This window comes from Polypterus senegalus, chromosome 13 (genome assembly GCF_016835505.1).
Source record: "Polypterus senegalus isolate Bchr_013 chromosome 13, ASM1683550v1, whole genome shotgun sequence".
NCBI classification, from domain to species: Eukaryota; Metazoa; Chordata; class Cladistia; order Polypteriformes; family Polypteridae; genus Polypterus; species Polypterus senegalus.
This window is the reverse complement of record NC_053166.1, coordinates 161,418,540-161,446,046: the sequence shown is the minus strand read 5'-3', so window position 1 is coordinate 161,446,046 and position 27,507 is coordinate 161,418,540. Positions and strand designations below refer to the sequence as shown.

Here is a 27,507-nt window from a genome sequence, read left to right as displayed (position 1 = left end):
CACTGTGCCACATATCAGTGGATTCAGAGAGCATTTGCCATTCGTGCCCATCAATCTATACTCAATACCCCAGAATGATAATGCAAATGCAGAATTTTTAGAAAACGTAGCTAATTTATTAAAAGTAAAACATGAAATATCACATTGGACTGGATTAGTCATATTTGAGACTGTACAGCACCCCCCATAATGTTGGGGACAAAGCCTCATTTTTCCTTGATTTAGCCCCCTGCTTCATGGTATAAAGTTATAAATCAAGCAATTCAGACATTGTGACTAAAGTGCACATTGCAGACTTTCATTTAAGGGTCTTTGCATTCATTTCAGTCACACCGCTTAATATATGTGGTCCCCCCCCATTTCATGGCACCATCATGTTTGGGCCAATTGGCATCACAGGTGTTTGTGACTCCTCAGCAGTGTGCCATGGCTTCATAAGGTGCCTGAGCTTACTTCTACCCTTTAAAGTCTGAGGTTGCCATTGTTCAACGTGAGGGTAGGAGCTGTGCCAATGAAAGTCAAACAAGCCATTATGGGGCTGAAAAACAAGAATAAAACCATTGGAGACATCAGTAAAACTTAGGATGACCGAAATCAAATGTCTGAAATATCATGAAGAAGAAAGAACACACTGGTGAGCTCTGGAATCACAAAGGGACAGGTAGGCCAAGGAAGACCTTCACTGCTGATGACAGAAGAATCCTCACTATGGTCAAGAAAAAGCCCCAAACGCCTGTCTAACAGATCAGAACCAGTCTTCAGGAGGAGATGTGTGTGGGTCAGCAGAAGACTTCATGAACAGAAATACAGAGACGCCACGCTGCAAGCTGCAAACCACTAGTTAGCCACAAAGACAGAATGGCCAGATTCACCAGTTTGCGAAAAAAGAACTAAAAAGAGATCTGAGAAAAAGGTCTTGTGGACAAACAAGACAAAGATGAACCTCATGAGAGTGATGGCAAGAGCAAAGTGTGGAGACGACAAGGAAGTGCCCAAGATCCAAAGCAGACCACCTCACCTATTAAATATGGTGAGCCACAGGTCACAGCTCCTGGCACACTTCTCTTCACGGATGATGGAGTTGCTGACAGTAGTGGCTCAATGAATTCTGAGGTGCACAGACCTTACGACATCCTACAACATGATAATAATTCCAGACATACTGCTAAGGCAGCACAGGAGTTTGTCAAAGTTAAAAAAATGGAAAAATCCCTAAATGGCCAAGCCAGTCACCCGATTTCAATCTTCCATATGCTGAAGACAAAGCTTCGCTCTTTGAGGGCTGATCATTTTTTTCACCAAGTTTTCTGAAATTAGGGTTAGGGTTTCACACAGAAATCAACAGGAAAGGTTTGGTGCTACATGTTGTGTCCACCAGTTCGTCAGGCATGCGTGCCAGGCTGGAGCCACATGCACTTGCACTGCGTCACGACCTGGTTTGTATCTCTTGTCGCTGTAAGTGGCGGACCTCCCAGGCAAGCTTTGCCATAGGTGCGTCAGCTACACGGACCTGTTCAGCACTGCGATCAGCTGATGCTGGTACCTTAACGTTCGTTTTCGATCACTTGTATCAAAATCGGAGTCCGACAAGTCAGAGTCCAGTTCACCGATGATATACAAAATGTCATCCATGGAGTATTTTGCTTTATGCATTCGCTTTGATCTCTCGCCAGATGTCGATGCCACTTTTGCCATTGTTTTCACCTCGCTACTCACGAGAGTGCAGGGAATCTCGGTCAAACCAATGAACTTTCCTTCTAGCAACGGGAATCCAAGTAAAACGGTGGGTTTTTGTCACCAATTACAGTTGAATACCACCTCCGCTTGACAGAAGTCAACACCTGCCCTGAAAGAGTTAAAAGGACAAGCCCCGAAACAAGCAGGAGCTGAAGATGGCTGCATGAGAGGCTTGGCAGAACATCACCAGAGAAGATCCTCAACACCTGGTGATGTCTATGAATCGCAAACCTAAAGCGGTCACTGAATGCCAGGGATATGTGACAAAGGACTAAATGTGACAGACCTGACACTGCTGTGTCCCAAACAATATGGCACCCTAAAGCGTTGTCATTTCTACATGGTGACACCAAAATGTATGCAAATCCCCTTGAATGAAACTCTGCAGTGTGCGTTTTAATCAAAATGTCGGAACTGTTTGATTTGTAATTTTAAATTGTGGAGCAGAGGGGCAAATCAAGGAAAAAATGTGTCGGCAGGTCCGCACTTCAGTGATCCCTAATTTTATTAATGCACCTGCCCACGTCCTCCATACCCCCCATCCTTGTAATGGCCCTTCTTACTTTGGTCCGCATAATTCTTGGTCTTGAGCTCCATTTGCCTGGCCTGCAGCTCCAGATTCTCCACCTGCGTCTGCAGCTCCTTCTTCTCACCCTCGAGTGCATCTTCAAACTCAATGAATTTCTAAAGGAGTGGAAAAAAAAAAAAGACAACGTTTTCAGTGAACAGTAGAAATGCGGTCGGCATTGGCGCAGGTTAAGAGACGTCTGTGATCAAGAATTCATTTTATCTTTCCGACTCAATGCGATCCTACTGAAGCAAACCCGGAGGCTTAACGGATAGAAGAGCGGCCATTAAGACAGCCAAAGGCGAGGCCAGCTTCTGGAGAACACGGCCCAACACCAACGCTAGCTGTAGTCCAGAAGGAACTGGAAAGATCATACGCAAAGGTGACAAAAACTCACCCACTGAGGTGGACAATTAACCATCAGCTGAGGTTTGCCATCCAGGCCTAAAAAAAAAAAAAAACACCGGACTTCATTTTTGATTGGCAGGTTTTGTTCCAGCATTTCCGGGTTGACATGTGCATCGCCTGGAGTGCTACACCTGACCAAACATCTGACAGCGTTTCATTTGCACAATGAGGTGGGACGCAGATGGGATCAGTGAGAGTGGGATCACCACTTACTCCATCCGGGATGGAAGCCCTCATTAATATTTTAAACCGACACCATATGAGTGCAGCCAGCAGATTTTCCTTCCCCAAGTGTTGTCTGCCACATTCCCCCCCCGAGGCCAAAGGGCTATTTGTGTCATTTATGCAAACCACACATTTGTCTAACTTGCTAATTGCTGAGGTCTCCCCTGTAAAATGGCAGCCATGTTTGCAGCTTTGGCCCTTTATGTGGACTGACTACACTGTACAAGTCAGGAGGCTTTGCTGTCATGCCGTCCATGCTCCGTACTGCAGCATACAGTGGCACGAAATAACGGGACCATCGTAGTGCAACACACACATAAACAAAGGACAAGTGTGAGGTTTGTTACAGTGGCCCCCGAGTTGGAGGACCTCCTTGCTGGGCTGGCTGCAGGTGAACGTCACACCCAGGACAGAACAACTGAAGGCTAAGAGCCCAACGGAGTGCAGTCACTTGTGGCGTTTACAGGATTACTGGCGCAGATCCCTAGCCTCAGAGTGAGTGAAGTGAAGTGCTTAGATAGCAACAAAGAAATAATTATATACAGTAAATAATATACACAAATAATAATTAATAAATAATAACACTTAAACTAATAGAAAAAAACCAACCAGAGTGGCAAGTGTAACAAATGAACTGCAAATAGATTTGCCACTAGGGGCAGATCTGAGGGCAGGGGGGCAGCACAGAGTTCAGAGCACGGACCGCCAAGAGCTGGAGGCAGTTGTAGCACCTGGCACATCTGGTTGGCATGCTATGGCACCTTCTGCCAGATGGAAGTGGGACAGAGAGACTGTAGGTGGGGTGAGAGAGGACCTCCACAATGCTGTAAGCTTTACAGAGATGTCTTCAATGGAGGGCAGAGAGGACCCAACAATCTCTTCTTTTACGCAGGGTGACTCAAAATTATCCATCCATCCATCCATTATCCAACCCGCCATATCCTAACCACAGGGTCACGGGGGTCCACTGGAGCCATTCCCAGCCAACATAGGGCACAAGGCAGGAAACAAACCCCGAGCAGGGTGCCAGCCCACCACAGGGCACACACACACCCCAAGCACACACGGGACAATTTAGAAACGCCAATCCACCTAACCTGCATGTCTTTGGACTGTGAGAGGAAACCCACGCAGACACGGGGAGAACTTGGAAACTCGCGAACCTGGGACTACTCCTAACTGTGAGGCAGCAGCGCTGCCCACTGCGCCACCCGACTCAAAATTATGTTAACACCAATGGATTATTTTTTATCTTGACCACACCTTTCTAGGTCGATGGGTACCTCATGGTGGACCACGGCCGGTTTACGGAAATTTCACCTCCACATTTCGCCCCCAACCCAGTAACTTCTGATACCCACACCCAGACATTTTGAGTGTTGGAAGTTTCTAGAACAAATAAGGTGAATAATCGTTCTCAGCGTTCAAAACTGACTTTCCTAATTTAAACATTTCTGTAGCTAAATGATATAAAAGTTAGCAATAGTGCCTCACTTGAATGAAACGCTCTGTAAACATATAGAAATTTGTATCTCGATTAAACGAATCCAAACGATTTTCAGTTAGCCAATGCTGGGTAAGGTTTATTCAATTTTTAATTGCAATTATAGATATGTACATAAATACTGGGGCAAAATATAGTGGTGGCGAAATGTGAGGGGCAACTTATCTGGATGTCGCCATTGCCATGGCCTCCACACTCCCCTGATCTAACGCCCTGTGATTTCTGGTTATGGGTTATGGTGGTGAAGGAGCGAGTGGACAGCAGGACAGTTGGTGACATCAGTGACCTGAAGGACAGAATACGGACTGTGATGTCATCTACTCCCCGCGAGCCGTGTGTCTGGGCTTTAAATGGCACTGTTGCTCGTTGGTTTTTGTGTGATGGCGAACAGGTTGAGACGCTCCTGTAAAGCGTTAGGCACATATGAAGTATGTTTTGTGAATAAATTGCTCCCGCCATTCAATTATTAGCATCATTTTGACTCACCCTGTCTTTATATATAATACGCTACCGTGGCTGTCTGTTTGTCTGTCCAGGACTTTGAATCACCGGTCGCTCGCAAATCGTGTGACCGATTGACCTGAAATTTGGTTCTCATGTACTATGTGACATCTACTGTCCGCTTTCGGGGTGATGATTGACCTCCAAGGTTATTCCTCTTTTTATTTTTATTTTATTGTAGAATCAACTCTCTGCAGCGGGCAGCAGGGCGGGCGTGCGTCGCATGTGTACGGGCACTGTTTTCATTCCCTACCATCTTCCCGTCACCTCCCCTACCTCTTCATATCTTAAATCGTTCTTGAGGCAGATTGAAGACTTAAGTGCCAGCTTAAGTGAAAAATTAAGGGAAACATACAAAGTCATTTTAACACGGACATGGACGTAATCAGTTTTAATGCAAAAAGATGCCAACGAAAGAATAAAAGAAGTGGGCAGCTAGGGTGGAGGAAAGAAGAGTTGCTCAGGAAGCAGCAAGCGCAGCAAGCGCATCAACCTCTGAGCAAACGAATGGTAAACGTACAGAGAAATGAGAGTCTGAGAACTAGGAATGGTCAGGTCAAGTGTATTCACTGTTGTGCTGTGCGCCATTACTGGTATTTTAGATTTGATTATGTGGAAGCCAGTGTGCCACCTTTGTATTACATACCGAGCACACACATCATGCACAGCCCGTATTATCACCCGTACATCTCGTACTCAGAGAGTGCGACGCCTGACGCTGTATGGACGCCACACTGGCCAATCAGCAGCTTTTCCAGTCACTGACCCGTAGACAATGCCGGTGGCCAGAGAGGGTTAAGGGCCAGGCAAGCGGAGGACACCTGTGCTTTGTCACTGAGCAGGTGTGGCTGACACAGACTGGGACAGGGCCTTCCTCGGCCTGAGCTCCGGCTTGGAATCACCGCATCAGGCAGGAACAACAAATTCAGTGACACAAAGGACGCGCCAGTGTGGAAGACGAATGTTCTCTTCGTTCCCTTGTACTAATTCATGTCTGAGAAGTAAGCTTTACTAAACCAAGTAACAGCATGCTTTGTTTTAGCAAACAGAAAAATGTTTGTGCAAAGGTCTGACATTCCACACGTGAGTCTGCCTCATCACGTTGTCCCTTAGCTTACATCTGAACGCCATAAGAAAGGGGCCAAGAAATCAAGTTGCATAAGGGACATTAAAGGGGCTCAAGGATTGTGTATAATAAAGTGTTGACTGTTACATTTTATAATGATATTAAATTACACATTCTAGGGGTATAAAACTGGAGCCCACCCAACAGACGGGGTTCAGAAGAGCCCTGGCGCTGTCATGTACATTTGATTGTCTGCTTTATAACCACACCTGCTGTCAGGTCGGAGTTTTTGTCCACACCAGCAAGGTGAGCGATTAACCCTGGAGAAGAGCACCCCGGGCCAATGTCTGCTTTTCCACATAACCTCACCTCTCAATGAGTCATACGTGCTTTCTGTGTTCACAACATGACATGGACAATCGAAACAGAAATGTGCAGTGAGAGACCGCGCAGGGCTGGGCTAACGCGGACAATCGAGCCCCTCACACGAGCGTTTCCCGTTCTGCAGTGCAGGTTAAACGGACCGTTTGTTTTGTTCTTTTAAACTGCTGACTGTGCAGAAACAGGGGGTGCCGGAGTCCGCAGTCATATTACATTACACGCTGGGGGAAAAGCAGACACTTCCATATTCCAGAACAACGCAGGTAGCAGATCATGCAGTACACATCACCGCGGCCTTCGTGTCACAGCCGTTTGGATTTCTTTCCTTCTGATCCGCAATGTCAACAACGGCCACACGGCTTTCTTGGCTTTGCTGCATTGCTCACAGAACCATCAGGACACCATTTTTGTTTTTCTTTGTATACATTTACTGAATTGTGAGTTTCACAGGAGCACACGCAAAGAGACCCCTCACATGTCTCTCCTCCACTACAAACTGGCCGATTCTCAACAGAAACACCAACGGACACACACGTTACACGTGGCAAGCTGCGGGGGTCAGACTCAGGGGGCCATAGTGGTCTTTCTTTTTTGTGTCGTTCCGTAAGCAGCAGCCAAACAATGAAGAGATTAAAGAGATGCCCAGGAGTCTCAAACAGTCTTGAAGGGCCACCATCTTCAGTTTAGCTGTTAATGAAGCCCGTTATTGAATTCTACAGCTTGCTGGTTTCTCCTTCTGCCACACCCGTCACTTTCTAACCCTGATTTGCTTTTTTTCTCTAAGATCGCCATCCAAATGGTTTGTGGACCAAAAGTGAAGTACAGACTGCCGGGTACGGGCGCTCAGGGGTCACCTTCAGGGCTCTGAGAAGGTAAGCAATTCCACCCCAAACCAGGAGAGGGCGCCATCTTTACTGTCCACAGTCCAGAAGCTCAATGGCCTCCACTTCTGGACACCACCACCACCACATATAAAGGATGAGCTTCGCCCGACTCCATCTGCTGCTGCTAATGCCAGGACGGGGCTCACTGCCATACACAGGCCACCCTTACCTCGTAGTTTTAAAATCTGCATCGTTCAGTGCATCTACTCGCTTGATCTCGTCACTTGGGACTCCGCTATCTTACTCAATCTGTTCACACTTTATTCCCTCACTCAATCCACCAATGCCACTCACTATCATCACACCTGTCTCCTACCCATCATGCCCACCTGTCCTCCTTACATCCTCCTCCACCTGCTTATGAGCCCATCACACCACGCTACGCTACGCTACGTCTGCTACTTTCCTGCTCCTCTACCTCCTCATATTCAGTTCATGCTCAAGTCCTATGAAACAATGATGTCTGAATCTTCTTCTTCCTCTTCCTCCTCTGGCAGCTTTGTCATATCTGGCCCCTGCCATTCCCTCCATTGCTCAGTCTCAGTCTAAGGGGTTAGTGAGATTCTTCTCCCAGCATCCTCGGTACTAAACAAGAAAAAAACAATCAAATCGCTAAACAAAACTAACTAAATTAAGGGGTTTGGTTTTCCCAAAGCGCCTCTGCAGAAGCAAAAGGCAGCAATGAAAAAATACTGGACCCCCAACAAAATCAAGAGTAGTGGGGTAAGGTAAAAGATACAGGCTGGAGCAAACTGGGCAGAGAGCGTACCCACCAAATACCACACACTGGTCTAACCAAGGGGCATCTAGGAGTCGAACTGAGGATTAACCAGGATGAGGGAGACAGACGCAGACAGGATGGTAACAAAACAGAAAGTTCTTTATTAAAGGCAGGCGACATCAAAAATCCACCTTAATAAAAGGATCTGTGCATCTCTGTCTCTGTCATTCCAACAGATGGCACATCCCAAACATTAACACTGCTTTTGTGGACCCCATGCCAAATGACATATAACACGAGACATATGAACTGCATTTCTCATTCCAACAGATGGCGAATCACAAACACTTGCAGTAATGCATTTCATGACTACAAAAGGTTGTGATCCGCCATCTGTTGGAATCTCATACTCAGGTGTAGGCGTTAAAACGATAAAGAATTTCAAAAACCGACAAAAGCACAACGATTGCTGCCCTTCTCCCGGCTACTCGATGGGAAACAAAGACTTTCTAAATCAGAAATAACAGCAAGAATTCCGGTCCTTTTCCCTTCTCCCTTTCGCAGACTGTTCAAGGGCAACAAGGGACTTCTTGACAGAAAAACAACTCAAACTAGTCCGCCATATCATCCCCCCATGTCTCAGCTCCACGGTGGCGTTTTTCAAACTTTATTTATTTGGTGTTGCGACCCAATCACGCCCTTCTTAGTGTCTTTGAGACGGCGTCCATGTCAACCTTGAAGAATCAGCGCCAACAGTGCTAGCAGAACAAATTGCCCGCGTGTCGGTTCAAATCCCGTAAATGCCAAAGTGACTCTGTTCTGCTGGGCCCTTGAGCAAGGCCCTTAACCTACAACTGCTGAGCGCTTTGAGTAGTAAGAAAGGCGCTATATAAATGCAAAGAATTACTTCTCAGACTGCACACGGCGGCCCTTTCCTGTTGAATACAGCGGGGAGTCACGACCCAGTGTGACCCGAGCTGCCGTGGAAGCATTTAGCGGTTGTGCGTTTGCGGATGGGGGACTGATCAGCTGATGACGGTACTTTACTGTCATTTTAGATCTCGATCTCCAGATCACTTGCACCAAATTTAAAGTCTGACAAGTCCAACTCAAAATAATTAAATATACGCAAAAAAGTCGTCCACCGAGCATTTTGCTTTGCGCATCCGCTCTGCTCTCTCCCTAGATGTCGATGCCATTCTAGATGTCCTTTACTCCATGCTACTCAGTTCAATGGCAGGTCAACGAGTCTAATATTCCTCCCAGCTCAGAGGATACGCCTATTAAATAACGGTGTGTCTTGTCGATGTCGACAGCTCATTATCACGCTCTAGCTATGGATGTCGACTTCCGGCCTCGACAGAAGTCGATATCCACCCTAAAAGAGTCAAGAAGCTGTGCTCTAAGGGATAATCAAAGAGTGCCGCGCATTTTATTCAAGCTGCCCAGGAGTACCGCGGTGCACGCTCCACTAACGACAGATTCAGGCCCCTCAACGAAGACGAACTCTTAACATCCATCTTCACATTTCATACGCACGCAGGGTCCCTTCCTCCAATCCCATCAGACACCTCACTCAGCTCCTCCCAATTACCCGGCACGCCTTTCATGCAGTTGGTCTTAAGTGCCGTAATCCGAAAGGAACCCTCTGAATCTGCGACCCACACTCACACATGCGTGGCCCACCGCAGCCACAACACCTCCCATTACTGTCCAGTACATAAAGTCCGTTCTCTCTCTTAGGCGCCTTACACGTCAGTTTTGATAACATTTATTCTCCTTCTTGCCACGCTGTAGGTACCTTGTGTTGGGAGGCCTTCTCCCGTCTAGGATTGGACAACTCGCATAGCGTCCCACGATCTCCCTGGACTGCCTCGGACACGCATACCTGTGCTGCCACCCTGCCATTTCCTTCACCAGAGTGCTCATTGGCATCACGTCACCCCATACATCTATTCAAACAAAATCAGTAATCTGTGTGCAACTACACCAATAACGCTAGATAGAACGGGCACCAGAGCGCCACTCAACAGAGCAGTAACGGGAAAAAAGGTCAGTCAGTCATTTTCCAACCTGCTATATCCTAACACAAGGTCACGGGGGTCCGCTGGAGCCAATCCCAGCCAGCATAGGGTGCAAGGCAGAAACAAATCCCAGGCAGGGTGCCAGCCCACCACAGGGCACACACACACACACACACACGCACATACCAAGCACACACTAGGGACATTTTAGGATGGCGAAGGCCAAGAAGAGAACACTGGGAGTGAATAATACAATTAAGCAGCAGCGCAATGCCAGTGCATTTTCCAGCCACCATATGCCAAGCTGCCGCGTGCTCACAGGGCCGAACGCTTCACTATAACAGATGCGAGCCAAGCATCCGTGTCAGTCAAATCCGATTGCTTGGATTTGGAAATCTGATCTCCACCCGTAATCTGCACAAGGATTAATCTCTAATGGGATCCCAAGCGGACCACGGCATCAATTAAATGCAGACATGCCGCCATTTCAGAACGCCCGCTCACCGGGTGCACATGCGTAACTTTAGTGCCGTTTCAAGTCACAGGGTCCCCAGAACAGTAGCATTCTTACTGGCATGTCTCCTCAGACCAGTCAACAATAGAACAATGCCAACAAAAGACGCACACTAAGAAAAAATATGAAATTCTTACATGAAGTGAAAATCCTACCTGCATACAACACAACACAACACAACACAACACAATACAATACAGTTTATTTGTGTAAAGCCCAAAATCACACAGGAAGTGCCGCAATGGGGTTTAACAGACCCTGCCTCTTGACAGCCCCCCAGCCTTGACTCTCTGAGAAGACAAAGAAAAAACTTTGTGGGTAAAAATGGAAGAAACGTCGGGAAAGGCAGTTCAAAGAGAGAGGCTGGGCGTGCAGTGGGTGTCAAAAGTAGGGGGTCAATACAATACAATACAACATACAGAGCAGAACAAATCCTCAATACAACATAAAAATAAAAATTTTAGAAGTACGGAGCAGAATTTAACAGTAGATGACATCACAGAATAAGATTTGGATATTTTTAGAGTCCTGGAGACCTCATCCATCAGGCTGCCTCCCCTATTTGGCCATTCCACGGCTGAAACAGTGCTGGGCCAGCCAATCCAATGAAAGGACCCCTCTTTCCCATGATTCCTGCGATCCTGCATCAGGGATGACTTTACCATAGGCAGGCAAAACAACTTGGCAGGTGGGCCGTGGCACCAATTGCCACATTTGAGTACCGAGAACAGAAACAGAGTAGGTGAGGGTTAGCATTGCATGTCTCCTGAAAACAGCTGACAATAAAACAACAAGTGTGCAAATAAAGCAAACCCGCATATCGTTAAGAAGACCTGCAGGCACAACACGCCAGGGACGCAGCACTTCCTTATACATCCAGCAGCCCCCTTACAGGAACGGCAGGCCTCCTCCTCCCCACAATGCTTCCTATTCCGGCTGAGCGGGGTATACTTCACCACTTTTGGGGTACAAAAAGTCAAGATTTGGGCGCACTATCAGCATTCCATTTGGCAGCGGTGACACTCCAAATACCCGCTGACAACTTTGTGTCTGCCCAGATCTGCAAGTCTCTCAAGGCACAAACGATTCACTCTTCATTCAGGAAGAAGAAGGAGCGTGCCAGCTCTTCAAGGCCATGTCGCAACAGGCGACTTTACCAGCAGATAATCTTTGTGACTGGGAGGCGGTCAGCAGTGCGCTCCCATGAAGGCCGGTCATCAACCCTCACCCACCCAGAGACTCAGTCCAACTAGTCTGCAATCCGTCCCAGTAAAATCAAACCGGTTTGACTTTGTCTTTAGTCGTAACGCCGGCACACGCTTGCTTGACAGCCAACAACCAATGAAAGCTCAGCTGCAAGTACAATACACATCATAGAGCAATGAAGGATGAGGAACACGGGTGTTCAGGACGTCCCAAACGGAGAAGATTCTCTGCATATGTCTCAAATACAACAAAAGAATGGAAAAAGAAAAACAGGGCAGAGACTGAAGCAGAACTTGACGTACCCTTTCAACCCTTCGTAGAGCACCAGCTCCGTCAGACAGAATGTCAGAAAAAGGGTGAACACAATTGAGCTGCACCTTCGCCACGCAGTCACAAAAACTGACAAGCCCAGCTATTTTTGGTCATGTCAATGGGCACAGTCCAGCAACGAGATCAGAAAGTCTGGCATAATCTTAGACTAGAAGATGAGCAATGTGACGTTGGCTTCAGGGTACAGGGTACAGGGTACAGTTCATTCCACATTAAACGGCTGGATAGATGGAAAGATAAAAACCTTTTTATGTCCCAAGAGGAAAACTAATGTTTTTTATAGAGGCTCACAGCCTCCTCAAATACACACCAGAACTGCGAAAAAGCTGAACATTTCTGACTTGGCTAAAGATAAAAGAGCAGTTCCAGGCACTCTGCTGTAGGTATAAAGGAACTGAGCCTCTATTTTGGAGCCGGTCCCAAGCCTGGATGAATGGAGAGGAAAAGCATCCGGCCATAAAAGGTTGAAGCTGAAGCTTTTACAAGTCTAGTTGAAAATAGAGACCCCGGTGGTGTGGTTTCTACGTAGAGTTTTAGAGCTCCTGTTTAGCCTCATTAACAGCGGCCGATAGCAAGCCTAAAATTATCATCTTCAGCATTTATTTGAAACTTAAGATATTACTTCATATAAGAAATGGGGAAAAGGCCTAAAAATAGCGGCCCAGCGACACTACCAGACTTCTTAAGTACCCCAGTAAGCTCGACATGCAAAAACAAGCATGGCGCTTCCGAAGGTTCAGCTCTTGAGGCCTACGCACCACTCTACATCTCGTAGCCTGCCCCCTACACCTTCGCTGGTATCATCGGAGGTAGGAAAAAAGTCGGATACACAAACTACTGATCAGCCCATTACAGAAACAAGAACGATTCTACTTCGGGAAGAGCTCCCTAAATCTCTCTGTCCTGATGTTAAGAAATCTAAACGAGACACAGCAGATACTGCAGAACGCACATCACATTTGGAAACAAGACTGTCTGAGATTGTGAAGACGCATAACGAAATTGTAACCGTTTCAAACGAAATGGAGGCGACAAGAAGCAGGCTGTCTAGTAAGATTACCCATTTGGAAGATCACTCCAGATGGAATAATGTTGGACTGAGATATGGATAACATGCAGCTGCCACAATACTTGCAAAAATGCTACGTGTACTCTTGCCAGACTGTGAATTACTGGTCCTGACGATAGATAGAAGCCAAAGACTGCCTAAACCTAAACACGCTTCTGCAAATTCACCCATTTCGGCTGCACTTTTATCACACCAAAGAGAGGCTGATGCAAACGGCAAGAAGCAGCAAAACTCTTACAGACCCTTAAAGTGAGAAAACGATTTTCATGGAAAACAGAGACCCCAAATAAAAATGGGAATAGCTAAGGAAGGTGTAGGTATAAAGGAACCCCAGGTGTGTCTTGACACACTTCTGCTGATTAGTTTATCAGCCAAAGGTCCTCAATGCTAGCGTGGCACCGAGAAGATGTGCAGCATAGTTCATAATGGACATCAGCTTGTCTTTATTCCACCACCACCTCCAGCCGGGCCAGAGAGCGCACCATAATGGAGCCTAGCTTGTTGATTCGGTGGGCCTCTCTTGAAGTGATGTTAGCAGCCCAACACACCACAGTGGCCATCACAGAGTGGTCTAAAAGATGTCAAAACCACATTAAAGGAAAGTCTCCTCAGAAAAAAGAATCATTTCTGCCCTTTCCTCTCTAGTTCCTCTTATGAAACCGGCCCAGCCTGTCATTGATGTGGACCCCCAAGCACTTGAGACAGTGCACCACCTCCACACCCACCAGTTCCCTAAATAGTGACCGGGCTAAAGGTCCTTTGGTGTGGCAAAAGTGAATGACCAGTTTCCTGAACGTTCTCCCCCTGACTCCTCTCCTTTGTCTCATCCCCCTTAGGATATGCGTGTAGACTCACCCGAGAATTTCTGCAGGCGACGTGACCTGCTCTTATATTTACAGTCGGAGGTGTGCTGAGTGAACACAAATGGAGACAGGCCTGTTCACATGCAAAAACTCGCAAATCGATCCCATTAGGCACACGCAGTGTGTCAGCCAAAACCGAGATTTGTTTTTGGAGCAAATGCAAAGTAAGTTGGCACACCTAAAGCACAAGACAAGGCAAGAGAACCTGGAGAAATCAGCAAAGCGGCCATATTTATCTGGACAGACAACAGCAAACAGCTTTTAAGAGTTACAAACATGTATAAGGGAGCCAAGACCACGAAGAATATCAACTGTGAGTCCGACCAGAATGCACAGGAATATTCCAATGTTGTGGGGCGCAGTATGCAGAGATGTTAGGAATGGACAACTCCCACAGCAGACAGTGGGAGACAGACCTAGGAAAGTCCAGGAAAGTAGACTGAAGGGGTATGGATATGTGATGAAGAGAGACAAGGAATTTGTTGGCAAAAGAGTGATGGGAATGGAAGTCCGGGAGAAGAGAAAGCGAGGAAGGCCAAAGCGAAGGTGGGCAGGTGAAGTAAAAGGAGATCTGAGGAGGAGGTGCAGGACTAAGCTGTATGGGGACGTTTGATGAAGCAAATTGATCCTACATTGAAGTGGGAAAAGATGAAGAGGAAGAAGAAGACTGCTTTTGAATGGCCAGGTGAAGCCCACCACAATACCAAAGTCGCTCTCATCTCTACTCTGTCCAATATAAAATATCCTCCCACCAGAGTTCAGGCCCATACTGAAAATCTGTTCTCACCTAGGAAATATTACTGTTCAAAATAATTTACTTTATTTACTTTATTACCAAAAGCAAAGGGGTCTGCTCTGCACAATATAGAATAAAGGACGCCAGATGCTAATCACTTCTGCCCGTTTCAACTTACTTCATGGAAAATCGTGATTCTTTTTAAATAGTACCTGTACAGGTACAACACCAGTAGCCAAGTCTTTAATGGGTTTTGGGCCAGAATATTCTCACTGTTACAGGGCCTTCACAACGTCTGTGGAGAACCTCACCTTAGTCACATTTTGTTCTGCTGAAGTCCTTTCAATTAATTTTTTCTGTCATCAAACAACACTCAATGCGCCAGCATGACAAAGTGAAAATGGCATTTTAGACGTTTTGAAAATGTATTCAAAATAAAACTGAAGTATCCCTTGACACAAGTAATCCGACCTGTTGCTATTTTGCTCTGACGCATTCCACTCTGTTGTTCACCATTGGGATGTTTGAAGTCCACCTGTGGTCAACGTGATCGACTGGACTGATTAGGAAAGGCACACGCCTGTCTATAGAGGGTCCCACAGGTGAGCACAGATCCAGCTATGAGGTTGAGTTTTAAAGCACAGACCTGAGGAGGACTACAACAATATCTACAGCACTGAGGGTTCCTAAGACCACAGTGGCCTCCATAATTCTTAAATGAAAGACGTTTGGAGAAACCACGACTCTTCCTAGAGCTGGCTGCCTGGCCAAACTGAGAACTAGCAGAGAAGGGCCTTGGTTAAGGGAGCTTAGCAAGAATTCACTGGTCACTGTGGATGAGTTCCAGAGGACCTGTGTAGAGATATGAGAAACTTCCAGAAGGACAACCAGCTCTGGAACACTCAACTGATCTGGGCCACATGAAGAGTTTCAAAAAAGGCACCTAAAAGACTCTCTGGCTATGAGACACATGGTACTCCGCTCTGACGAAACAAAGATGGAACTGACTGGCCTCAATTCTAAGTGTTTGATCTGAAGGACCCCAGACACCACTTGTCACCTGTGCAACACCAGTCCAACGGTGAAGCATGGCGGTGGTAGCATCATGCTGTGGGGCTGTTTATCAGCTGCAAGGACTGGGGGACTAGTCAGGGTTGACGGAAAGATGAACTGAGCAAGATACCGAGATATCTTTAATGAAAGTTCACTCCAGAGTGCGCTGAACTTCAGACTGGGCCACTGGTTTACCTTCCAACAGGACAATGACCATAAAAACACGAAGGAAAGACAACACAGGAGTGGCTTAGGCACAGCTCTGTGAATGTTCTGGGGTGGCACAGCTGGGGCCCAGACCTGAACGCAGAGGAACATCTCTGGAGAGACCTGAAAAGAGTTGCCCACCGACAGTTTCCATCCAACCTGACAGAGCTTGAGAACATCTGATGAGAAGAATTGCAGAAAATCCTCCCAATCCAGGCGTGTACAGCTTGTCACGTCAAAGCAAGAAGATTCCAGGCTGGAATCGCTGCCACAGGGACGTCAAAGAAGTACTCAGTGAAGTAACTGAATACTTGTGGCAATGTTATTTCTTTTTTATTTTTAATTATTATTTTTAACTAAATTGCAAACATGTCTAAAACTTTGCGTATGCTTTGTCACCCTGGCGTATTGAGTGTTGCTTCATGAGGGGATAAGAAAATGATTTAAGCATACGGCTGCAACATCATAAAATGTGACATAACTGAGGGGGTCTGAAGATTTTCTGAAGGCACTGCATGTGTAAACGCTCTTTGGGCTTTTGCTTATTATGAAAGGCGCTACATTAGGAAAACTCTGGACGAGAACAGGCCATTCAGACCAACAAAGTTTATTAGTCCCATCAACTTAATTCCTCCAAAATAACATCAAGTCGAGTTTTGAAGGTCCCTAAAGTGCTTCTGTCCACTGGGTCACTGATTCCTCGTGTCTGTGGTTCCTTGTGTGAAGAAAAACTTCCTAATGTTTGTTGAAATTCACCCTTCACAAGTTTCCAACTATGTCCCTGTGTTCTTGATGATCTCATTTTAAAGTCACCGTCTCCATCCGCTGGACTAATTCCCTTCATAATTTTAAACACTTCACTCAGGTCTCCTCTTAATCTTATTTTGCTTAAACTGTAAAGGCTCAGCTCTTTTACTTTTTCCTGTAGCCCTGGATTCGGTCTCGTCGCTCGTCTCTGGACCTTCTCTAGTGCTGTTATGTCCTTTTATAGCCTGTAGGCCAAAACCGCACACAGAAATCCAGATCAGGCCTCACCAGTGTGTTATAAAGCTGGAGTAGAACCTCCTGTGACTTGTACTCCGCACATCAAGGCGCTATATAACCTGACATACTGTTGGTCTTCTTAATGGCTCCTATAAACTGTCTTAATGTAGACAGTGACGAGTCCATCATGACTCCTAAATCCTTCTCATAAGGCGTACTTTTGATTTTCAGACCTCCCACTGTGTATTCAGACCTAACAAGACCTAAACTTTACTCAATACTTAGGCTCAGCTCTTTGAATCTTTCCTCACAACTCGTCCCCTGTAGCCCTGAATCAGCCTTGTTGTTCTTCTCTGGACCTTCTCTAGTGCTGCTATGTCCTTTTTGTAGCCTGGAGACCCAAACTGCACCCAGGACTCCAAATGAGGCCTCACCAGTGTGTTATAAAGGTTGAGCAGAACCTCCTGTGACTTGTACTCCGCACATCAAGGCGCTATATAACCTGACATAATGTTGGTCTTCTTAATGGCTCCTATAAACTGTCTTAATGTAGACAGTGACGAGTCCATCATGACTCCTAAATCCTTCTCATAAGGCGTACTTTCAATTTTCAGACCTCCCATTGTGTTTTCAAACCTAACATTTTTACTTCCTATGTGTAATACTTTACGTTTAAAGTTTACTTTATATGTGAAATAAAATCAGACAAATCTGTCAAATGGCCAATGCCATGCGCTCCAGATTGCAAAAGGAAGCCCACCACACTACCAAAGTCACTCTCATCGTCACTCTGCCAAAAAAATAAAAATAAAAACTCACCACCGGAGTTGGGGTTCAGGCAACTCTGAAAATCTGTTCTCACCTGGGCACATTAACATTTTTTTAACAATGCGTTAAGTCCTAAATCAAAAACAAAGGGCCTCCTCTATGGGATGTGAATAAAGAACAGTTTCAACTTGTTTCACAGAAATGTGATGTTTTTTGATTTGACATACTTTGTTAATCCCTGTCTTTTCGCATGACCTTTGGGGGTCTGAGCGCAGGGTCAGCCATTATAATGGTGATTCTGTGTTAAACAGTGGAAGGACACCAAACCCTTTGGCCACATCTATATCTGGCTTTGGCCTGTCACATGCTCAATGTAGATGAGAGACTTTGAAGTGCAGTCTGGGGGTCCCAATGGCCTCAGGTTTTTATTCCTACCAACTTCACAATCAGCGTGCCAGTCTTTTTATTTATTTATTTTTTTGTAGAATTTATTGTTTATTGATCTGGCCCACAAATATTACCAAGAAGTTCATACAAATGTTTATATTGTGACACAGCTTTAAAGTAACACTCTACCCAAAAGTGCTATTTTTGTACATGTTACACACCCCATGTAGTTTGTAGTGCTGGCTGAGAAAATTTCATGTTTTTATGCAGAACACAGGAAAAATATAATGATATAATGGATGCTAATGGCGACCGGTGCTCTCCCCCTCATTGATTGGCCAAGAGTCCTGTCTTCAGCTCACAAGCACAGAACAATTGGGACATGCGGATTATGCAACACGAGTTTCTTAACCTTACATGATTTGCCTAAATTATACTGCTTGGGTCATCATTAGAATCAGAATTTTTCTCTCATTCTGCATGATAACTTGAGATCAAAACTTTCCTCTGCCATCACTACAAACTACATGGAGGAGGAGAGGTTAGGAGCAGGCGCTGATAGAGCGCATTGCCTCACCCACCACATGACAAACCAACTCAGGATCCCAGATTAGGACCCGAGTGCAGCCATGTGACGGGTGACACCTCAGCACCACAACAGTTCAGATGGAGTGGAACAGTGGGAGTTTTTTATGGTGGCTGGAGTGCCAACTCTGCCACCAACCCCCAAGTTTTTCCCTGCAGGTTGGTAATAAATAAAAATAGCGCTTTAGGGTGGAGTATTGCTTTAAATGCTTACATTTCTTTTGCTGTTTCATTTGTATAACTTACCCTTTTCTGTAGAGTTTGCCCTACTGATTGTACGGTGCAGACACGGGTACAAATGGCATTGAATGCTAGGGGACAGCAATGACTTCTCTGCCATTTTCACTTGTCTGCTCATTAATAAATGTTTCTTACAGACAAGCAGAAAAGTGAATTTGACTTTGAAGTAATTGCTGCCCTGAAGCGCTGTCAGTATTTAGATACAAACTGGTGAGCAAACACTAAAGAAATACGGGAATTACAAAGGAAATGGCAACAGCAATGTAAGCATTTAAAGCATTGGAAAAAAAAATACTTCAGAATAAAGAAAAAGGACGGCTCAGTAAACAATGAGATCAACTAAGCATGGCCCACTGATTATGCAATCTTTTGGAATAAGACCCACAGCCACAGAAGCCCCCCAGGACCTAGCCTGGGAATCACTGGTGTAGGGTACAAGCAAAGACGTAATAAGCAATCAGCCAATCAGAAACGCAACAAGGACATGTGGACTGTTGTTGTGACTCGTGGCTCTCATCCGGCAGAGTCAGCAGTCACCCACATCTTATTGATTGACCCTCTCACATCTGACCAGAACACCGGAATGCACATCAGGGTTTTGTTGTTGTTGTTTTTTTTAATTTTAAAATCTGTGGTCGGGAGCAAAACTGGTGCCACTGCAGTAAAACCACATTATCCACTTTTTTAATATGCAAGTCCCAAGGTATTTATTATCCTAACAGCACGCCAGAGGATGCGGCCCCTTCTCCTGAGTCATGCCAGCTCTCCCGTTCCCTTCCATTGTAGTCCTTGTGTAATATTGTTACACTATTGCTTGTAATTTTCATTCTTGTATTGTACTTTTACCTGATTTTTAAATCACACTGAAACGGTGTTTGCTGTGTAAAGCCATTACATTAACTACTGGAAATGATACGGCACTTTCTATTACAAATGTGTCAAGCATATTACTGATTGATGGATTACCCACCATTCCTGGCCCCTCCCTTAAGGATTCCAGCCCATTACTAAGTCAATGAGGTGCCATTACCCTGCCCGTCTTAGGATGCTGCTCTATCTGCCTTTGACCTGGGCCGACCCCCACCCACACATACACACCCCATCATCCCTCTGCTCACTCAAACACTTGCCCTCCTTGGGGGGCGGGCTCAAAGGGCGGCCAACTCCCACCCTTCCATGGGGCCTCCATCTCTGACGCGCAAGTCACCCTTCCCTCTCCTCCTCTCTCGGTACCCACGACCCCGGGTCGCTTGTTCCCTCACCTCTTCAGCCTGCTTGCGCAGCGCTTTCTCCCGCTCGTACTGCGTCAGCAGCTGTTCGTTGTCTTCCTTGAGCAGCTCCAGCTCCACTTCATGCTCCTGGTTCTCGGTGAGCACGGAGTCCAGGTTCTCCAGAACGTTCACTACGAGCGGCATAAGCTCCTGGACAACCTCCTCGTCGTAACAACGAATGAGGCGCTCAAACTCGCGGTAGATGCTCCGCGCCAGGCCTGACACCCGCTCCGACATAACGGACTCGGAGCCGTAGTCATCCTGATAGACCACCTCGTCGATCTGGATCTCCATCATATTGGCGGATCGCTCCCCCGACGAGGCAGGGCCGCTTTGATTTTCTGTTCTTGCTGTTATGTCTCCTTCGTGCACGAAGTGTCACTTGCGAGCCTTTTTCATCGTACCCATCTTTCACAGACGCCGGCTCAAAAGTGGAGACATCTCGCCTGGTGCGGCGTCCGTCGGCAGGTGATGCTAAGCTGCTGGTGTTGCTCGAGGAGGCTGCGAGTGAGTAACACAGGGGGAGAGAGAGCTGGCGAGAGCGAGGGCGAAAATGGGACCCGCCCAGGCTGACGCTGCGCTGACGTCACGGCTCTGCAGACAGCGCACTCGCGCCCAATGCAGTACCACAGCAGTAGCGGCACGGCGCGCACACATCCCTCAGTGCGGCCGCGCGCCTCGAGCTAGTGCACGAAAGTCGATTTCCAGTTGACTTTCCTTTAAAGTTTTTTAATTTGCATATCGGGGCTTGGTGACCATCAAGTCGGGGGCGCGAGAGGCCGGAGCTGGTTAGAAATATTTATTCGTTTATTTACTTCTGTTTTCAATACGTTATTCATGTATCCATTTTGCTTGCCTTTTACTTCACTTGCCATTGTATCGATTTTTTGCTTGCTTGTTTATATTGCTTGTTTGTTTGCTTGTTTCATTATTTATCTGTCAGTCTTTATTTAATGTAATGCTTTTCACATAGCAGACTCTCACAAGGTGCTTTGTAAATGAAATTATTGATTTGTTTGTGTTGTGGCTGCTTTTGCTAAGTGGATTGAATGTTTATTTATGCATTTGCTTCTTTATAGTGCAAACAAAACGAAAGTTCATCTATCTGTATAACTGATATATAGTGCCTTTAATGCGTATATATCTACCATATAGCACCTCTATTGATCTATCTATCTATCAGATTGTCTATGTGTATATCTGTCAATCTATGTAGTGCCTTTCCTATCCATCTATCTTACATTTACTTTCTTGGCAGACACCTTTATTCAAGTCGAATTACAACAAGTGAGATACAATTGATTGCATTTCTTTTGTTTTTGCAGGGGAAGTGACTTGTTTAGGATCACAATGGTGTCAGTAGTGGCATCTGAACCAACAACCTTAGGGTCTGAAGTCCAAAGTTTTAACCACTATGGCACACTGCCTCTATCTATCTATCTATCTATCTATCTATCTATCTATCTATCTATCTATCTATCTATCTATCTATCTATCGCCTTTCATATCTACTTATCTTATTATATAGTGTCTTTCACATCCATCTCTCTGTCTGTCTATTTGTGTGTTCTTTTTGTTTTGCTCAGTGGTTTCTTTATTTCCTGACTTTGTTTCTTCCAGTTTTTTTAATTGCCTTGCTGAGTCCGGATCCGTGGGCTGATCGATGCTGAGTGGAGTGTGCCCACCTCCATCAGTCGTGTTGTTGTCACATGTGCAGAGCACAGGGAGCTTTTTACTTGCACAGTGTGGTGTACCAGTAAAGTCTTTGGACTTCAAACCCTGAGGCTGTGGGTTCCAATCCTGTTACTGACTCTGTGTGACCCCAAACGAGTCGCTTCACCTGTCTATGCTCCAGTTGGGATAAACAAAAGAAATGTCACCGATTGTATCTCGAATGTTGTAAGAAGTTGCCTTGAATAAAGGCGTGAGTCTGATGATAATCATGCAACACGACACCATCCATGATAAACAAGACAGATAAACGGAGCTTCATTGAGTGGAGAACTCAGATCAGCTCACTGATGTCCTCCCGTCTCCACCTCACTTGTCCAGTTTTGCTCCAGCATGGCTAATGGAGCTCACTGCTAATATAATTTTGCTCAGATGAATGACTCCTCTGCCATTCTCTGCTCCATCATAGCTCGGGGCTTTGCTTGATAACATCAAATTAGGAAAGAAGTAAAGCAACCTCAATGTGGGCCGCCAGGCTCCTTCAAAGAGGCTGGCAGATATTTTTGGACACAGCCCAGGACCTTCTCTTTATAAGATATGGCCTCCTGTTTCAGTCCTCTTTGTGATTTTGTCTTTAAATACCTGCATTGTTATCACTCTTTAAATTATATATTGTTCTTTATCAGTATAATGCTGCTGGAGTATGTGAATTTCCCCTTGGGATTAATAAAGTATCTATCTATCTATCTATCTATCTATCTATCTATCTATCTATCTATCTATAATGCTTGTCCAGGCACATTAGGGAATAATCGTGACACCCCTAAGCTCACCACATTCCTTGCAACTGCCTGACTGTGGGTCATTGAGTTGTCATACTGAAGATACCCCCAGGTTAGTGGGAGAGACAGAGGCAAGATGGGACCGAAACAGACAGTTCACTACTAAAAAACAAGGTGACATCGAAAACATCAAGAGCTGAAGTAAGTGGAAACAAATCACACTAGCAAGTAAGTCCATCCAAATACTGTTTACATGTGTTTGAATAAAGATGAAAACATTTAAAAGCAACAAAAGATATGCTGTTGGCTGAGCCTGTGGTGTCCTGGATGATGGACTCTCTGACCAGAGGGCCGCAGTTTGTGAGGCTCGAGGACTGCATGGGGGACACCGGAGAACCACCAGGAACAGGCCTGTCTGCTTCACTCTGTCACCTCTGACTACAAATATAAGAGCAGGTCAGATCACCTGCAGAAGTCCTCAGATGATTCTGCACATATGAGGGGGTATTGATGAGGGAGTATGAGATAAAGGAGAGGGGTCAGGGGGAGAACTTCGGGAACTGTTATCAGCAAAAACAAGAAATTGCCACTCAGAAGAGCATCTTGTGTCCGGTCACCACTCAGGAAGTGGGTGTGGAGGAGGTCCATTCTCACAAGTCCTCGGGGGACAGGTTGGACTGGTCTCATAACACAGAGGAACTGTCGAGATGGGCTGCAGAGGGCACCCTGCATGGTCGCAGTGGTTGGCACTCACAGCAATGGGAATAGCCAGCTGCTGGCAAAGAGAAAGAGCCTCCTGCTGGTTATGGCACAAAATGGAGTTGGGCTGGCAGTCAGCAGCTGATGGGCAGTGATTTGGTCACCACTGCCATTCTGCTAAATGGAGGGTGTCACAGTTACGGGTCAAAACACCTGGGGAAGGTTGGGCACTAACCGGCCCCAAGGCCACAGTCACTGAAAGCAGAACTGAAGTTGAGGCATCTCAGGATGTATTTAATAATAATAATAATAGATAATAATATAATTTATTTATATAGCGTCTTTCCCATGCTCAAGGCACTTCACAGAATTTAAGAAAGAACGGCAGGGTATACAGTATACAGTATTGTACTAAACCAGATAAATAAATAAAAAAGAGTAAGATAGCACATTCAGAGAAAATCCTAACAGACAACATAATTGATGGTCAGCACACACACACACAGAGGTGACATGAGCATCTTGACATGCAGGTAAACTGAGAGAAGGTAATAAAGTCAAGTAGAGTTAAAAGCCTTCCTGAACAGATGAGTTTTAAAAGAATTCATGGAGTCAGCTGACCGGATTCATTTCGGTAGGTCATTCCAGAGTCCGGGCACTCGCCATACAGCTGAAGGCCCTGCTGTCACCCATGGAGTGTATAGGGTGGTCCAGATCTAATTATGCAATTTTCATTACACTATAACTTATTAAGTTTATTATGTAGAAAATCACCTGAAAAATTTCAGACCATCGAGAAGTGTGCTAACTGATGACATGAAGAATTGTCTTTGCACCGAACTGGAATCGTCCCCGAATAAATCAAAGTGCGGGGCACAAGAAGATGGCCAGAATCAGAGGACCTTAGTGGGTGGACGGGCACATAGTGATGGAGAAGGTCACTGATGTAGTTTGGCGTGCGGTCATCTAAGGCTTTGTAGGTTATTAGTAGGATTTTATATTCAATTCTGTAAGACATGGGGAGCAGTGAAGACGGGGCAGGATGGGTGTGATGTGCTCGCTGCTGCTGGTTCGAGTCTCTTGCAGCCGAGTTTTGAATAAGCTGGAGCTGTGATATAAGATTAGAAGGGGCACCTGCCAGTAGGGAATTACAATAATTGATGCAGGATGTGATAAAAGCAGGGACAAGTTTCTCAGCATTAGAAAAGGAGAGGAAGGAGCGAACACGGAATATGTTATGTGGTTTATGTGGGTGGAATAAGAAAGGGAGGAATCAAAAATGACACCAAGATTCTTTGCAGTAGAGGCAGGTCTGATGAGATCACTGCCAAGATTGACTGGGAAGGAGCTCATTTTATTAAGTTGCACTTTAGTTCCAATTTACAGGAGTTCAGTTTTGTTGCAATTTAATTTTAAAGAGTTCTTCTCCATCCAGGTTTTAATTTCACTGAGGCAGGTTGTGAGCTGAGAAAGCTCTGATGAAGTTGCACTTTTAACATTGAAACAGAGCTGAGTATCGTCTGCATAAAAATGATAACCCAGTCCAAAGCTACGGATAATATGGCCAAGGAGAAGCATATAAATACAGAAGAGAAGAGGACCGAGGACAGAGCCCTGAGGAGCTCCTCGTGTGACTGGCGCTGAGCTGGACCTGCTCTTGCCTATCAGTCAGATAGGACTTGAACCACTGGAGTGCAGTGCCAGAGATACCCAGCATGTTCTCCATTCTGGACAGTAGAATGTCATGTCTGACCTGAGTGTCAAATGCTGCACTGACGTCTAACAGAATTAATATGCTGGTCTGTCCAGAGTCTGATGCCATAAGCAAATCATTGGTTACCCGTAGCAGAGCAGTTTCACAGCTGTGTGGCGCCCTGACACCAGACTGAAAGGGTCCATTAAAGAATCAGCCCTCACTTCTGATACCTGCTCTTTGGTGGTCTGGTTCAGAAGAAACTGGAGGCCAATAAGGTAGAAAATGGAGTGCCAGTCCATCACAGGGTGCACAAACATGCAGTGGAGTTAATGATTTGTCCACATCATAATATGTGGACAACATTATTTCCATAATAAATGAATAACTAAATAGCTCAATAAATAAATAGGAAATGAGCCAGCATGCCAAGGACCTGATAGCATCACGTCTGTTGTGAAACTAAGCTTTTGAGGCAGTCCAATGAACCAATAATTGTAATTCTTAAATCAGCCGTCGGATTCACTAACCACCCCTCCCATGGACCATCATGTCCACTCTTCAACAACAACAACAACATTTATTTCTATAGCACATTTTCATACAAACAGTAGCTCAAAGTGATTTACATATTAAAGAATAGAAAAATAAAAGACAACAATTATAAAACAAAATAAATCAACATTAACATCGAATAAGAGTAAGGTTCAATGGCCAGGGGGGACAGAAAAAACAAAAAAAACTCCAAACGGCTGGAGAAAAAATAAAATCTGTAGGGCTTCCAGACCATGAGACCGCCCAGTCCCCTCTGGGCATTCTACCTAATATAAATGAAACAGTCCTCTTTGGATTTAGGATTCTCACGGAAGGGCTTGATGATGATGATGGTCACGTAGACTTCTGCCTTTTAATCCGTCCATCATTGTTTGAGCATCATGAAGCTTTGAGTAGGTGGTGGTGTGGCGCAGGCCACCACCACAAAGAAACCGGAAAAAGAAACAGAAAAGAGAGTAGGGGTCAGTACCGATTTTAGAGCCACCATGAATAGTTATTTTGAGGAGATTGAACTCTTGGTCGACTCCAGTGGTCCGTCACTTCACCACGCCTGGGCATTGGCAGGGCACACACTCTGTGTCTCAGTATTCATCCTGAAGTCTTCTGCTCCTTTCTAGTTTGTTCTTTCTTGTGCTGCAAAGCATCTTGTGAAGGTGTTTACAATGAAAGGCACTATATGAAATACAAACTGACCAGCTGATATGCCATGCACTGTTGGCTCCTGCCATTTTTACCTGATGCTACAAAATTGATGCTGTTTCCTTACTGTCCAGGACTGGCTCCTGATATGCACATGATGAAAATAAAATAGTGAAAGACGCTATATGAAATGAAAATGGACTAACTGGTGTCCCATCCAGAATTGTTTTCTGCCTTCTTCCTGATACAGCTCAATTGTGAAAGGCACTATATGAAATTCAATCTGACTGACTAGTGTCACATCCAAAGTTGTTTCCTGCAATGCACTGGATGCTATTAAATTTGTGAAATGCGCTATGTGATATGAAATGAAAATATTCAGATTTGTTTTATACTGTGCACCTAATGATATTAAAACAGTGAAAGGCACTATATGAAATGTACATTGACTGACTAATGTCACATTCAGTGTTGTTATCTACGGTACACTTCATGCTAATACAAAAGCAAAAGGCACTATATGAAGTCAAACTGTTAAACTAATGTAACATCCATATTTGTTTCCTGATATGCACCTGAGGCTATTAAAGTAGCGAAAGGCGCTATAAGAGATATACATTGACTGACAGCTTACTGCCTCAATTCACTCCTGACTTATACCCATTACAGTTTGATAGTTTAAAGCACTATATGAACTATAAATTGACCCAAGGCTGGTTCCTGCTTTGTACCTTATGCTGCCAGGAAAGACTGTGATCCATGCCAACCACGAATCAGAATAATGAGATCAAGAAATTTAATAAGTTGATGCTAATAAAATGTCTAATAGAAAAAAGTGGAATTCTGATTTAAAATGAGTTTTTCGGTGATCCAATTAACGTGGAGAAAAGAAGATGAATTTGTAAGCATGAACTGGAGGTGGACACCGCCTGCTTTATGTGCCAATTTCTGTTAAAAATGATGACTTTAGATTATGAGATTTCACTGCCATTACTAACCAGCGTGTGTTTGTTGATGAAATAAAGAAAAAAAATCCTACAGAAGCGATGAGCCGTGCAGACTCCACACGAATAACGAACAAATGCAGAGCGGCGGATCCGCGAAGTGCAACGAACTCTCAGCTCACCCAACAGAGTGAAGCTGCAGAGAGTTGATCACACCTCCTACCTATAGAGGGCGCTCGTGTCTGATGCCTGCAGCCGGGTATTAATGCATAAGCAACTTAGAATCTCGGCT

The 27,507-nt window shown here is 45.3% G+C and overlaps 1 protein-coding gene across 14 annotated transcripts in view; it reads right to left on the bottom strand.

The window, feature by feature from the left end:
• mapk8ip3 (mitogen-activated protein kinase 8 interacting protein 3) overlaps positions 1 to 20,776 on the bottom strand; it is an 86,905-nt gene extending 66,129 nt beyond the window's left edge. For all 14 annotated transcript variants that reach the window (XM_039776183.1, XM_039776184.1, XM_039776181.1 and 11 more), the window contains exons 1-2: positions 20,224 to 20,776; positions 2,301 to 2,421 (exon numbers count right to left, since the gene is read on the bottom strand). In XM_039776183.1, the coding sequence (XP_039632117.1) occupies positions 2,301 to 2,421; positions 20,224 to 20,529 (427 nt within the window). In that variant the 5' untranslated portion in view covers positions 20,530 to 20,776. The remainder of the gene's footprint in view (positions 1 to 2,300; positions 2,422 to 20,223) is intronic.
• Positions 20,777 to 27,507: the final 6,731 nt, after the last annotated feature.